The following is a 14,976-nucleotide window of genomic DNA, read 5'->3' as shown; positions in this document are numbered from 1 at the left end:
GGGTGTACAGAAGGCACAGTTAATAAAAATGGCATATTTAGTGTCTGATCCAGAGGCACTTTTGGCAGGGAAGTCTCATTTTAAGCTTCAATTCTCAACATTTGCTTGAGCTTCCTATATTTTAATGTTTTTGAGAGTGCTGGGCAAGAAAAGGAGAAGATCATTTCATCACAATAAAAATTAGAAGCACCATGGAGGGAAAGGCAGAAAATTGTTTTAGAAATCCATATTCCTATCTGCTTCACCATGCTGGCAGCTCAGGCTTGCTGAGCAAAAATGGGAAGCTGTCTTCATTTTACCTTTTTTTTCTCTCCCCTCCCTGTTCCTCATTAATTGGTATGGTAACTTTGTGGTGGTTTAAGAACTGTTGACAGATTAATTGATTCTACCTCAAGTCAACTGGGTGGAACGTGGCGCTATGGGAATTGGTTTTCTGGAATTCAAAGGATTTGACCACTTGCCCATAGCTTGCTGAAATGAAAGTACAAGAAAACAACGTTTTATTTTCTGAAACAAAATATGCCTGTTTCCTTTACTGAAATAAAACATCAGAGGTGACTGCCAGGTAAAATAAAGTTCAAAGGTGAGACTTGGACATGAGAAGGAAGAAAGTACCATAACCCACACAGCAGAATTCAGGCAGAGATTCAGCAGGAGCTGACTGTACATAGCAAAGAATTTAACCATGCATTAACCTCTAAGAATATGTTTGATCACCACTACGTGGATACGCCCCTACCTTAAATATGTGAAAACACCTCTCCACTGTCAGTGGAAATGATGCAGCAGTTACCTGTGATGTCCCCTCCCTGCCCTTTCCTCTCTTGACAGCTTAGCCGTGTCCTATGACTGTCCTTTCCCAGGGATGGGCTCTGTCCTCTTCCTCTGGTGCTGCCACTCAGTTTCATAAGATCATAGAATGGTTTGGGCTGGAATGAACCTTAAAAATCATCTAGTTCCAACCTCCTTGCCATGGTCAGGGACACCTTCCACTAGACCAGAAGTCTCAGAGCCTGATCCTAACCTGGCCTTGAACACTTCCAGGGCATCCATAACTTTTCTAGGCAAGTGCCTCACCAGTACCTCACCACCCTCATAGTAAAGGATTTCTGTCTAATATCTAATCTAAATTCACCCTGTCTCAGTGTACAGCCATTCCCCCTTGTCCTATCCCTACATGCCCATGTAAAAAGTTCTTCTCCAGCTCTCTTGCAGGCCCCCATTAGGTACTGGAAGGATGCTACAAGGTCAGCCCAGAATCCTTTTTTCTCGAGGCTGAACAACCCCAGCTCTCTCAGCCTGTCTTCATAGGAGGGGTACTCCAGCCCTCTGAGCATTTTTGTGGCCTCCTCTGGACTTGCTACAACAGGTCCATGGCCTTCTCATATTAGGGGACCCAGAGGTGGATGCAGCACTGCAGGTGGGTTGTCATCAGAGCAGGGCAGAGGGGCAGAGTCACCTCTCCCAGCCTGCTGGCCACGCTGCTTTGGATGCAGCCCAGGATACATTTGTCTTTTTGGGCTGCAGGCACACACTGCTGGGTCTTGCTGAGCAACCAACACCCTCAAGTCCTTCTCTTCAGGGCTGCTCTCAATCCATTTTCCCCCAAGCCTCTGTTTGTCCTTGCAACCCACATGCAAGACCTTGCACTTGGCCTTGTTGAACTCCATGAGGTTTGCACAGTCCCGTCTCTCCAGCCTGTCCAGGTCCCTCTGGATGCCATCCCTTCCCTCCAGCATGCTGACTGCACCACACAGCTCGGTGTCACCAGCAGCCATGCTGAGAGTACATTCAATCCCACTGTCCTTGCTGCTGAACAAGGTGAAAATGCTCTTGGTTGCCTGTGGGGCATTTCCCCCTTATCCCCAGTCTAATTACAGCCACTTATAAGAGATCTAGCATAAGCAAGGTGTTGATGTTTAAATAATTTCTGTATTAGTTTTGCACAAGAAAAACATTTAAGTCTAAATTCTGTTACCAGGACCTCCTGTCTGTCAGTTATTGGTACTTTTTGTAATGGTCCCCAACATTTCACACACGTGAAGGCAGAAAAGCTGTAGACAGGACTTGCCAGTGTTTGAGCCAGGCTGCAACATGGTGTGGAGTTGCAGTACAAGCACTGCAAGCCAGTCACTTAACACTTCATTTTGTCATAAAGACAGGAGAGAGATGCTGTCCTGTGCTCTTGCTATGAACCAAGAAGCTGAAGGAAAGACAACAGGATGGAACAAAGAGACCTAGTATGTTTGTGAGCCCTGCTAAAGGACCTCTTAGAACATCTTTATGCACCTGCTTCCCTGCTTATTTTACAAAACAACACATGCAGACCCACTGAGTAATTTTCTGTTGAAAGGACCTCCTTTGGTTGTGGTCCTTGAAGGTGTTGATGCTATGCTCAAGTGCCAGCCAAAATACCTGAAACTGCCTTCTCCCTAACACCATCACAAGTACCAGCATGCATGTTGAAGCTTATAGGGATTGTGTAAACTTCATTTTTCTGTTTGTTTGAATAAGGTTGAGCCAAACTAGCAGTGTTTCTCTGTGATACTTACTTGCACCTGTGTCATCCCACTGATCTTTGTGTCTCATGTGGACTCTTGCAAGCCTGGAGAGGTGCTGTGCTGAAATGCACTCTCCGCTTTGCACAATCTCAGGTGTATCGCTACATAAGCACTGTGTGGTTCACCTCCCCTTTGCTCATATGAGTGACAGCCAGGTACTTAACTTTAGGCAGCTAGAACACTAAAGGCAGGAATCCAGGCATGGATAACCATTGTATACCACTCTCGTTATTTCTCAGGCAGAGGGATTTTAACAGGCATGGAATTTTTCACTCAGTGTTTTTGGAGGAACCACTCCAGCACTAAATGCCTCAGTTCTCCCCTTTTTGTCTGCATGTGGCTTCTATTGATAAGGGTAGGAATGACTTGAATTTTTCTAAATGCATCCCTAGAGCTGCATTGTGCATCCTGCTAAATGTTGTCTCTCAAGAAACATGCGCTACTTTGGTGAAAGCTGTCTCAGTTGTTTTAGGCAGCTTTCCCCCAAAAAGATACTAAGAAAACCCCAGCAATCTAGAAGAAATCCCAGAAAATCCCCAGGACAAAAAAAGTCTCATATTCATATCTCAAATCATATTCAACTCTGTTACACTCTGGTTTCCACTCCTGCAACTCAAGCAAAGCTTGTCTCTGCCTTTAAGGTGATAGATTGTACCCCCAAATGAAGAGATCAACTACTTCAGGCTCAATAAGCCCAAAACAGCCAAGTTCCTGCATGCCTTGTTTGCAGCATTTAGCACATTTGGAAAGCCCAGAGATAACCTGGTTCCGAAAGAGGAGCAAGGGCCAAGCAGATTGCTCAGACTCTCACAGGAGTTCTGTAGCAGGACTGGGTGGTGGTCATGGAGCAGGACAGTCTGCCAGGCTCTGTCTGCCCTCCATGAGGTGTGACCATGAAGTGATGCCCACAGGTATTTGAACCTGTCAGGTGTGTGACACCTGCGTACATTTCGTGGGTACATGAGCGAAAAACATTGTCACAGAACCTCTTGTCTCTGGGAGGCATCCATTAAACATTTGGGTTTTTAACCTTTGCCATTCTGGGGCTGCTGTTTTGGTACAAAGGGCATCCTCAGCATGGGTACAGGTGGTGCTTTACCTCAGTAGGGCCCTTGTAACCCATTTGAAGCCAGAGCCACAGGAGGCTGAGATTTGAAAGCATCTTCTCCTCCTCTCCCTCTGTGACTGTGCCATTACAACTGGAGTTTGTTAGACAAAGATACCTGTCAGAGTAGAGGGTACAGGCTGGTGAAGGGCTCCTCTCAGATGCTCAATGCAGGACCAGAAACCACACTTGAAAGGGACAATTAATGGGAAGAGAAGGTGCTTACTCAGGGACCATCTTGCTTCAGGATGCTGCTTTGCCTGAGGAACATGCTTTTAAAGTCAATGCTGCAGCTGTATAGACCTACAATGAGGCTTTCAATTTCAGCTTTTTTTTTCTTTTTCTCTTTTTACAGAAGCTCCCATTGCCTTTACATTTATGGATTTTGAAGAGAAAAGCTGTCTACAGCTCTAGACTTTTTCCATCTGATTTTTTTGTCTGTAAATGTAACATACAGCTAATCTCATCCCAGACACTTGTACATGAGAGGAGTCAAGGTGAAGAAAGACTGCAATAACCTTTAGAGCAGTTTTGTTTGTTGTACTGCTCAGATGATGTAGCAAGGTAATCGCCATCATAGTTTTTCACTGTGCTTAAACAGCTGTCATGTTTATTATAAATAAATCCACACCCTAAAAGTAGCATCTAAACACAATTGGCTGCATTTTCTTTACTAGTGTACAAAGTTCTGCTTTAAAAGCTATGTTTAATTGGAGAGCATAACAATTTAAGCACACAATTACAATGACGAGTTTAATACCAGTAATGTAAGCAGCATGCACCCCCCACAGCTTGTCTGTTTTAATAGCTAGTAGTATTTTAATAACTCTTGCTTAAGTTGTGGTTGGCTAACTCCTCTAAAATCACTATAAAATAGAGCAATTTACAGCTTTAATATTTTTCCTTGATTTTCCTATCTGCAGTGAATCTTTCCAGCTTTTTTAGTCATTTTGTTTTGCCTTATTCCCCTCTTATACTTCCCCCCCCCCCTTAAACTTACAAGCCTTGATTATTATTTGACATGTCAAATGCCTCAATATGATTTGACATACAGGTGAGAAATCCCAGTTCTGTAAACAGGCATAGTGTTATATACTCATAAACTCTAAAATTTCACATCAGTCTTTCTGGGTAATAACTCACAAACCACCTTTTTTTTTTTCTTTTTTAAGGGTTTTAAAGTATGTGGGCTAATTATCAGATTGATGTTGTTCACCTGAATCTCATCTTATCCGTAACTTAAAACACTTGGTAGAAGAATTACCCTAAGAGGTTAACAAAAGCTAAGGGAGATATACAGAAAGTATACTAGAGCTAAAAGGCAAGGTAATCTTGCTGCAGGTGAATTAATTTAGTATTTTTGTGAATTACATCTTTGTCTGGCTTGAATTTTTAAAATGCTGAACAATCCACTGCTGAAAGAGGATGCTATTAACTAAATTCCTGTGGGGCTCAGTTTGACATCTCAGACTGAACACGCTTATAAAAACATGGTTTTCATAAAAATATAAAAAGAAAGAAAATATACTACATCAGAAATAACTATTTTTAAATTACTGTTTAACTGTTCTTTGAAAATGCAATTTGTTTACCCGTTTAATGACAGCTTCAGTGCATAGAACCTTATAATTCTAACTAGCCAACTGCTCTCATTACTTTACATGGTGCCTTGCTTTTAACTGTGATTTCACATTTATTGAAAGACTACAGTAGTATGCTGCTTCTGAAAACACAGCAAAAATATACATAAGACAGAGGTAAAAAAAAGTGTTCAAAAAGTCAAAGATACTTGGTAAACTCAATAATGATATCAAAAGAAATTTTTTTACCCTGATCAGTCCCCTGTGTCTACTTAGCTCCCTTGAATGGCACACACATTTTGGGTCAGGGTTCTATTGCCAAGTACTAGGTGGTTTTCAAAATATCTTTAGTTTTAAACCAGTACTGCTCTGGTTTTTCTTCTTTCCGGATTAAAGAATAAGTTGTTTTGGGGATGAATTTGGAAATGCATTTCTTTGCGATTTCTTTTCTTACCTCAGTTTGGAGATTTTGTTTTGTAACTTCTCTGTTGGCTGATTGTTTAATTTCCAAAGTAGTGCTGTCATGGGGAGCTATGTTTACAGAGAGAAAAGTCCCTTGGGAGAGGGAGAAAGACCTGATGGAAATGGAGTGCAGAGAGGCAGCCAGGAAAGGTTCATTCAACACTGACCTGTACTAAGCAGCTGGGATGTTGCATTCCTAGACAGGACCAGCTATATTCATGGGTAAAGAGAATTCTGCACCAATAACCAATTGGCCTGACCAGCTTGCCAGGCCCCTTTAAGCAAAAACCAGTTTCATTGTAAATGGTTTTCAGGACCACATAAGTTAACTCTGACAGCCATGTGATGCTGAGCAGGCTTGGTGGGGGTCACCTGAGCCTTCCTGCTTCCAGGCTGAGTGTTACAGGGCATCAGTTCCTGGTGTGGCTTTTCTGGGTTGTCCTTATGTAGGAAGGCGGGTAGTCTCTACTCTTGATACAGGGGATCAAAAAGCAACGTGAATTTAGCAAGTTTCATTTCTCAGGTTTCAGGTTTTTCGTTTCTCATTTCAGAGAAACTCAGCTGATCTTTCCATTCATCAAAAGGATCATGGCAGGTGAATGAACCATTCAGGTGAATTATTCTGCAAATTGTCTTGCTTCCACATTTCTGTTATTTCTTTCTTTCTTCCCTGCCATTTCCTTCAGTTGACCATAATCTATAGCCACCTTCCTTCATTTTTTTCCATTACCTGATTAGTCTTTTCTTTCTTACAGATGGAGCATTTTCTCTCAAAGCTTGAGGCAGGAGTTGTGGCTGTAAGCGGATTGCACTTGCTGTCAGAGGAGGCTGTTGACTTCCAGAGGAGCTGTGCCTCCATATTACCTTCTCCGAGGTGTGTTTTGGGCTCAGTTCCTTGTGCCATTTTAGAGATTGTGTGGGGTTTCTTTGAAATTAGATGCAAAATATAATTCACTCAGCACACAGCTCCAGAAAGGTGCCTTTGGGAAAAAGCTGTCTTGATGTTTTGCTTCCTTATTTCTCCTCAAATCCCAAACTACTTGACTTAGCACTCACACAGGTCAGCACAATAACTTATTCTCCCATCTGCAGGTATTTGCCATTTAGGGACCATTTAGTCAATATTCAGCACTCTCAAACCTTAGGGCCTGGCCTTCATGCTCAGCAAAGCTGTTCCCAGAGGGAGCCCATACCGATAGCTCTCCATCCCCTCATCTGGTTTGGATTTTGTGGGGATGGAGTCATGCTGGTAGAGCAATGCTGACTTTATCATCCCAAAGTCTTCCTGAATCTTCATCCCTGAATAGACGGCACCTGAGATGTTTTCTGCCACATGAGTGTAGCTCTGGATGTTTTTCATGTCGCAGAGGTTGTCGCTGTACTTCAGCACGGGTGGCTTGTAGGCCTGGTAGGACACCTTGGTGGTGGTGGTGATGACCGTCTGCAGTGGCGGGGCCATGGGAGCGGGGCTGGGGCTGTACCTGCAGGGATAGTCCCCACTGCAGTAAGGGTGGGGAGCACTTGTTGCCATCTGCCCATAGTCACTCCGGTCTCCACTGCCGGTTTTCCCCCACGCTGGTTTCAGTCCGTAGTGTCTGCCAGGGTTATCAAAGCTCTTATCATGGCTGGTCACAGCGTTGTAGTGAGGCCCGTTCAGACTGAGGGGGTCTGCATCAATGGCAGGACTGGACAGATCTTTGTAAAATGTCGGGTAAGGGCTTGAGCTTACAAAGGTAGGAACACCAAACTCGTAGCTGCATGGCATGGGCATGTAGATCCTTGGATTTGGGCATTTAGGGTATGGCGATAGCTGGTTCTCTTGGAAGCTGGCTGAGTCGCAAGGTGCATTGTAGAGGTCTGTGTTCTGCAATGAAGGGTAAGACTGGGCTGGAATTGAAAAATTGGTGTCTGTGAAGATACTGACTCTTTCTGGGCCATCCATGCAGTGAAAATTCTGTAGGTTATTGGAGTAACCACTGCTGTCAGGGTACCTTCCTGCCTGACAAGGAGAAGTGGATCTTTAAGATACAGGAATCAATACTGCCCACACACATATGTCTCAATACTTGTGCTATTGCTAGTTCCAGCCCCAAATTAACAGATGTTACTTTGTTATTAGCACACATTAATAGCATGATGTAAAGCTTTGTTTTGCCCTGGGATCCCCAATATATGCTTATCACAGCTTTTTAATTGACAAAAAAAAGTCTTCATTTATGTCACCTTTTTCTTTCACTACTGACTTTGACTTACCTCTGAATTTAGAGATCTCTTTTTCTGGGAGTGGTGATAAGAGGACATTTGCTTCTTAATGGCACTTCTTCTTGCCTCTGCCTCCAGTTTGCTCTCTGGCCGGGGGTGGTCATGGACTCCTTTAGCCTAAATTAGGATTTACTGAGAATTAGGTGTGTACCTAGAATAGGGGAAGATTAGAGAAAATGCTCTATGTAGCAGGAGGGGTAGTCACAGCATGGTCTGTGGCTTGGCATAAGAAAAAAGGAAGGAGAAACTAAACGAGGACAAATTAATTGTGGAAAGAAACATATAGCATAAAGCATGATTTGGATGTAGATAGAAGGAAAAAGTAAGGGAGAAGTCAGTGAGGACTGCAGAGCTGATGAAGGAGCAAAAGTGCTACCTAAGTTTGTGACATCCAGGAGTAGATAATTAGAACCAATGGGAAAACAACCCAAAAAAACCCCATAGTTTAGTTGGTTTTCTGCAGTCCAGTATCTCAGTTCTGCCTTATAAACACATAGATATATGTATAGTATACATAGGCTTTAAAGAGGTTTCGTGCTACAAGATGAAAAATATTCTCTTAAAGCAATATACCTTCTTGAACAGGAATTAAAATTATATCCTGGAAAACCCTCTGAAGATGCTCTGCTATTGAAACATCTGTGGGTATGCAGATCTACATAACCAAAGTTACACTGGCATATGATGAAGTCATGGACACTACATTTCCTTACTCATTTGTCTGAACAGAACTACATACAGTCCCAAACACAAAGCAGGAAGCTAAAAATTTCTTTTAAAACACTATCCTTTCTCAAGCAGAAATTAACTTCTAAGCAAGGATTTATCAACTTTTTTGATAGTAAAGTCTTCCAATTTTGCATGTCTGTAAGACAACATTTGAATAAGAATAATATAGGAGAGAATCTGGGAATATGGCCAGTTTTCTTCCATTTACAGACTGGAAAACAGAATTCACTGCTGTGTGAGTCAGGGGAAAAAATTATCCAGGAGAAAATGTAATCTCATGGAACAGAAACTTTTTGTTTCATTTTTGTTCCAATATTGCTAGAAAAGAAAAATCAAGATGAAGTTTCAAATTTCAGCTAAGATTCTTATTTTTTTTCTGTCAAGATTTTAAATCCTTCAAAATTCAGAGACTAATTTCACATGAAGTAGAATTTTTATGTTTCAACTCATGTGAATTAAGTAGGACTTTTTTTTTCCTATTTAACATTTATTTTAGTAGCAAATAAATATTTGGAAATAACATTGGAGACATCCAGTTGTCATATGCACCAGGGTGCAAGACAACATTTTTGTTCATATTTGTGTTCTGTAAAGAGGAGAATTTTACCCATCAGTTTTATTGTAGTTAAAATTGAATATTGCCAACCCATAAGTACCACTTTCAAAGAGATAGCCAAGTGTTATTGTTTTATTTGTTCTTATGTTTATACTCAAGAGAAATGTTCTTATGTTTACACTCAAGGTGTAGTCATGGACTACACCTCCATCATGCTCATCATGGTCTGTGTTACATAAAAAGAGAGGGGGAGGAGGAAGAAATATCTCTCTGAAATCTCTCTCTCATTTTTTATGTAGTGTGAATAAATACATACAACTTCTTTCTACCTGGAAAAATATTGCTTTTCCATCAAGCCTCCAGAAGTTTGTGACTGGATAGCCGCTGTGTCCTCGGCAAGGAATCAACTCCAGTGCAGAGTTACAGTTGGGGCAGGCTTTCTCTGTGAACAGACAAAAACTGCTGAAGAGATTGGTTAAGGACAAGGATGCTGCCTGAGAGTAAACAGAGATCAAGAGCAACATGATCAGACTTTTCCAAAATTCAGATTAACATGCATTGTTCAAGGAAATGCAATATAGACTACCAAGCATAGCTAAATGGTATGAACTAGAGCTGCCCACTAGATGTACACACTAATAATTTAAAGGATTTAAATCCATATCCCCTTAAATATTTGCAAACAGACATTGATGAAATTTGGAATTAATCACTCATTGCAATTGTGCCTTAGCCTGCATGCAAGTAAGGGTGACTCCAGCTTGGAAATCAAGCCCGGATGAAAGAAACGGGGTCCCTTGGGCATCGCAGCTCTCTGGGTGCCTCTCACTTTGTTGCTTCTGCCGAGCCTTGTCGCATATGGCGGGGCGGAGCTGCAGCCTGGCCCCGCCGGGCAGGGCGCAGCTCCGGGCGCACACCACCACGCCCAGGCAGGACTTCTTGAGGATCTGGCAGTTGTGGTTGTTGGTGTTGCGCATGGCCCAGCCGCTGAGGTGCCGCTGCGCGTTCTTCTCCTCGCTCGAGTAGATGAGCCGCACGTAGCCATCGGGCCACTCCTGGAAGGCGTCGAAGTGCTTGGGCTCCTGCAGCACCGCAGGTGGGGTGGCAGGCAAGGCAGCAAGGAGAAAAGCAAGAAAACATTTTTAGCATATTATAACCTGCTATTTTTGCAGAAAAAGAAATATTGAAATAATAGCTTGTTCAGAAGTGCTCTCTATAGGGCAATCTGAGATTCTGTATCTGAAAAGGATCTGTATCAGGATCCTTTCCTCTTTTGTATCATGACCCGTTGTAGCACGGTCTGCTGACACATATGCCTTTTACAGGGAAGTTATCAGCTGTAAGATGTCAGCCTTACTCCCAGCAGTTACTGACCAGTGTGCCCAGACAGGACACAAGCCACCCAGATCATGACTGCTATTAAGTTCTCCTTGTTGTGGGACAATGTAGCTGCAGGCAGGAAACTAGAAGTTTTAGCTATGGAATGGCTTTCTAAAGTGCATCTAATATGATTTGAATTAGGCTTTTCCCAAATAATAGAGATAAAATGATTTGTCATTGTAAACGTACTTACAATATATGTGTAGTGGCACAAACAAAGAATATTTCAATTTGGGATTTCACATCTTTCTGGAGTTCATTACAAAAATATAATTACCAGAGCTATGAATGAAAATTTTCAACTGCAAATATTTATAATGCAATACATATTTAACATATGTATGTACATATGTGGGAGCAATCCCAGCAAATAGTAGGGAACTACCAGCATATACAGACATTCATTAACACATAACAGCATGGGCTCTGTAAACTTAAATAAACTCTAAGATGAAAAAAGTTGCAAATTAAACAATGCATTTGAAACTCACAACTGCACAAAAGTGGAGTGCTCATTGGCATTAAAGTGTTGCATCAATAAACAAAAGAAATAATTAGATAACTCGGGTAATAGTAGTAAACAGTCAATTCAAGCTCCAATTCAACATTTCTTGAACGAGGAGGAGGAGGGAGAAGGAAACTGTCCAAATGGAGCCACAGGTTCTTATAGGAGTTCATATCCAGCCAGGCAAAGCTGTGCATCAAATCCATACTTTCATTATAAGTGACTTTATAAAGACTACAAAACAACACAAAGTGAAAAGAGAAGCAAAGCAGACATAAAACAAAGCTTTGCTTAGAGCGAAGTTCCGCTGTTCCCCAGCTCCGGGTTAGAGCTGGACGGAGACTTTCCCCGGTACCTCCCGCCCACCCGGTACCTGCGGCAGCTTGAGGTCGTTGATGTCCCAGGTGAGCTTCATGGCAGACAGTGGCCGTGGGTGACGGCTCCCGCTTTTTTATGCTGTCGGGGCGTCGCCGAGGTGTGGGCGGAACAGCAGCACCATCACCGAACCCCACCGCGGCCCTGGGTGCGGCAGGAGCTGCGCTGCCCCTCCACACCGCAGGCGGGTTTCGCTACCCTCACCTGGAGGTGTGTGACGAGGGATGGATGCAGGGGTTGTGTACGATCCACCCCACAGCACTGAGGGCCGTGACCTCAGCAAATTTGAGCTGGGTTTGGAAGTCTGACCTGGCAGCCGCGGGGCTCTGCCTCTCGCTCCCGCGGAGCTGCCCGCAGCTTGTAAAGCCTCCGGAGAGAGGCAAAGATGCTGAATAACCTGCTCTTTGGACGTAAACGAAATCGGCGTTACTTGGCAGGTTGCCCCTTCACCCTGTGCTCTATAGCATCTGGTGTAAAGTGCAAAGTTGGTGTTGGTACCATTGTATTGATAGGCGCATTTTAACTTATTGGTCATTTACAGTTTTTTTGTTACCCTTTTATTTTCGGAAGAAACGGCCGATGGGGTCTGAAGTTTGGACCTTTTTGTTTGGTTGGTTTGGTTTTCTTGAGCTTGTTTTTCTTTTTATTGGTTTTGTGGTTTGTTTGGGATTTTTTGGAGTGGGGGGGAGATTATCAGAGGGAAGGGGGAGACAGGTTTTTTTCTTTCTGTTTTACACACCAGAAATCAATCCACAACAGCACAGAGAATGAGCCGTTGAACCCCCAGCGCTGCAATCACCCTTTAAACGATCCCACCTGTTCGCAGCCATTTTTCTCATTCGCTTCCATCCTCTCTGGTCCAAAATTTACTGATCCTAACCCTCAGCTGATCACGATAAAGCCCACCCAGCAGCAGCACACGCCGGCTGCGGTATCCCTCGGTCGAGAGCAGCCCCCCGGCGAGGCTCTGAGCTCCTCCTTTGCACCCCTGGGCTCGGCCGGGGCCGTGTCAGTGCTCCAGCGCCCGGGTGCCGCACAGCTGCGGCTTTTTAGGGCGAGTGCAAACCGGGCTGCTTGTCCTCCTTTCCCCCCCCACTGCTGGGGCATAGAGTGAGGGCTTGCTGAAGAAAGGAGAGTGCTCGGAGCTGTGGGAAAGGCACCCTCCACCCAGCAGCAGCGGGTCCCGGCCGCGGGGAGTGAAGCAGCCCCCGCGCCATGGCCCAGGTGAGCGGAGAGGGGACAAAGAGAGAGGGCGCCCCGCGCTCCCTCCGGGGGATACCTGCGGGCCTCCCCGCGGCCGGCAGAAACCTCGGGTTGGGAGCTGTTGGGGGGGTTTTGCAGCTTAGGTAATGATGAAGGAAAACCAGCGTTTTGGAAGCGAGGGGATGAGTAAGTGCTCTTCAGCTTTGGGGTGGAAAAAGTTGTTTGGGTTTGTTTTGGTTGGTTGGGTTTTCTTTTTTGGGGGGGACAGGGAAAGGAGATTTTTTTCCTGTATTTTTCTCTTCCTTTTATTTTTATAGGAAGAAAGAAGTGAAGAACGAAATAGAGATGTGAGTGGCAATATGGCAGACAGAGCAGAAGACTATGTAAGGATCTTTTAAATTCATCCTTATCTTTATCTTACATATATATATAATTGTTATTATATATATTTAAAGGTGCATTTCTTAAATGCATATAGCATGACCCAGAACTTTTAGTAATTTTATTTAAAGTGGGAAGTGCAGTAGTCCTCTTAATCTTTTCTTTAGTAAGTGGGAAGAAATTATTGTAATAGTTGGGAGGCTTACAAACTGGCTATACTAAATTGCCTCTTTCCTTACTCCGTATCTTTTATGATTATTCAGTTTCAAGGGTTCTGTCTCTTTTGGACATTAAGACTGATGTTTCACTTCAGATGTAGGAGAAAAATAAAAGTAGAGAAACAAACAATATAAAACAAATAAATAGAAACTTGCAACTTTTAAAATAGCATTACAACTATTTAATCATAATTAGTGCTGCTCCAATTTCAATGCCTGCTTATTTTACTCACTAATTGTTTTCTTCCCTCTACAGCTCGAATCATTGCTCATTGATGCCTTTAAAGGGAAGGGGTTTCAAAAAATTGATGAACTGCTTCAAGAGAAGGAAGTAGAGCTTCCCCAGAAATACAGTGAATCTCTCTTTAACCAGCTGGACAAAGCACTGAGAAAGGCAAGTACCATAAATAATCTCAACTCTTCTAACAGCCAACTCAGAGGGTAGCAGGCTAATGGTGCATGGCCTTCTGTGTTTCTGTAGGAGCTGGATAAGAATGAATTCAAGAATGTTTCATTGCTGCTGAAATGTATTCAGCTCTACCTTAAAAGTGATCTTCAAGAAGAGAAGAGCTTGTTTATTGAGCAAGGACTGGTATCAAAGATGAGTATAATACTGTATGCAATTTACTAATGTGATTTAGGGTTGTTTGCATCAGTAAAAGAACTCTAAGGAAGTGAAAACTAGAGGATGGCTTGTTGGCTACACAGAAAAAAAAATATTTTTTAACAGATTTAAAAATATACTTAATATGTTTTATATATATATATATATATATATAATGAACTAAGTGGGGAAAAAAATATTTACTCTCTTATTGCTTTTGGTGTAGCAGCCAATTTTATGGCTCCACATATTACCTGATTTAAAGGGTTGGGTTGTTTGGGGTTTTTTTTAAGGTGATAGTAGAAGGAGAGCATTAATTTCTATAAGTCCCATTAGTGAAATGATATAGACTTTCTAAATGCATTTTAAATGCTCCAGCAAAATACATTTTACTAAAATACAATTTTAGTAATAGAACTGATGAGTACTTTGTGCTTTGATGTTTTTAAAAACTGAGATATTATTTATGAAGGTCCCTCTCTAGTTATGTAGCAAGCTTGATGCATTAAATCTGCAATTGTGTTTTATCTTCTGGCACTATATTGATTTCAGCTGGTAATAATTGTAGTAGCAGAAAGGCAATTGTGCTGAAGATGAGTAACACCTGGATCTAACACAGGTGCTAGGAAACAGCTAACACATGCTCTCTCTTAGCAAAGAGCTAACTGAGGAGTCCTCAGTCCAAAATGCTGTATTCCTGTCTTACAGTTGCTCAAAATTCCTGGAGATATGGAGATAAATTAATAAATTTTTTCCAGTCTGATCTCCGTACTTCCAGTGGAACGTAGATTTGTAGTTCACTATTTGTGTGTGATGTTATGCAATGTTTAAAACTATGAAGTATTAAAATATTTACTTTGAAAAAGCTTGAAAAAATTTTACAGTATTTTGTTGTGAGTTGATATCTTCTAGAAATGTCTACAGTAGTTTTGGTGCCACTAGCAGTATGTGTCGTGTCTGAGCATCACAAGTGGGTGCCTTGGACAAGAAAGGAGGATAAAAGGAGGGCTAGGGAGGGAAGGGGGAAATGGCACTTTTCATGTCCTTCTGGCAAA

The 14,976-nt window shown here is 42.5% G+C and overlaps 1 protein-coding gene across 1 annotated transcript; it reads right to left on the bottom strand.

The window, feature by feature from the left end:
- Window positions 1–6,849: 6,849 nt before the first annotated feature.
- On the bottom strand, window positions 6,850–11,555 carry GCM2 (glial cells missing transcription factor 2). Its single transcript, XM_036379100.1, has 5 exons — window positions 11,514–11,555; window positions 10,085–10,337; window positions 9,585–9,697; window positions 7,962–8,087; window positions 6,850–7,707 (listed from the first exon to the last, which is right to left on the bottom strand). Exons 1-5 carry the CDS (start codon window positions 11,553–11,555, stop codon window positions 6,850–6,852), a joined length of 1,392 nt encoding a protein of 463 aa, XP_036234993.1.
- Window positions 11,556–14,976: the final 3,421 nt, after the last annotated feature.

The sequence above is a fragment of the Molothrus ater genome, chromosome 1 (assembly GCF_012460135.2).
Source record: "Molothrus ater isolate BHLD 08-10-18 breed brown headed cowbird chromosome 1, BPBGC_Mater_1.1, whole genome shotgun sequence".
NCBI lineage: Eukaryota > Metazoa > Chordata > Aves > Passeriformes > Icteridae > Molothrus > Molothrus ater.
This window is presented reverse-complemented; position numbering and strand designations above follow the sequence as displayed.

Excerpts from the sequence above, each read along its gene's own strand:
- GCM2 (XM_036379100.1), bottom strand. The coding sequence starts at position 11,555 with ATGAAGCTCACCTGGGACATCAACGACCTCAAGCTGCCGCAG. Across the intron at positions 10,338-11,513 it reads ACGACCTCAAGCTGCCGCAG|GAGCCCAAGCACTTCGACGC; the intron begins GTACCGGGTGGG and ends GCGGTGCTGCAG. Across the intron at positions 8,088-9,584 it reads GAAAAGCAATATTTTTCCAG|GCTAAAGGAGTCCATGACCA; the intron begins GTAGAAAGAAGT and ends ATCCTAATTTAG.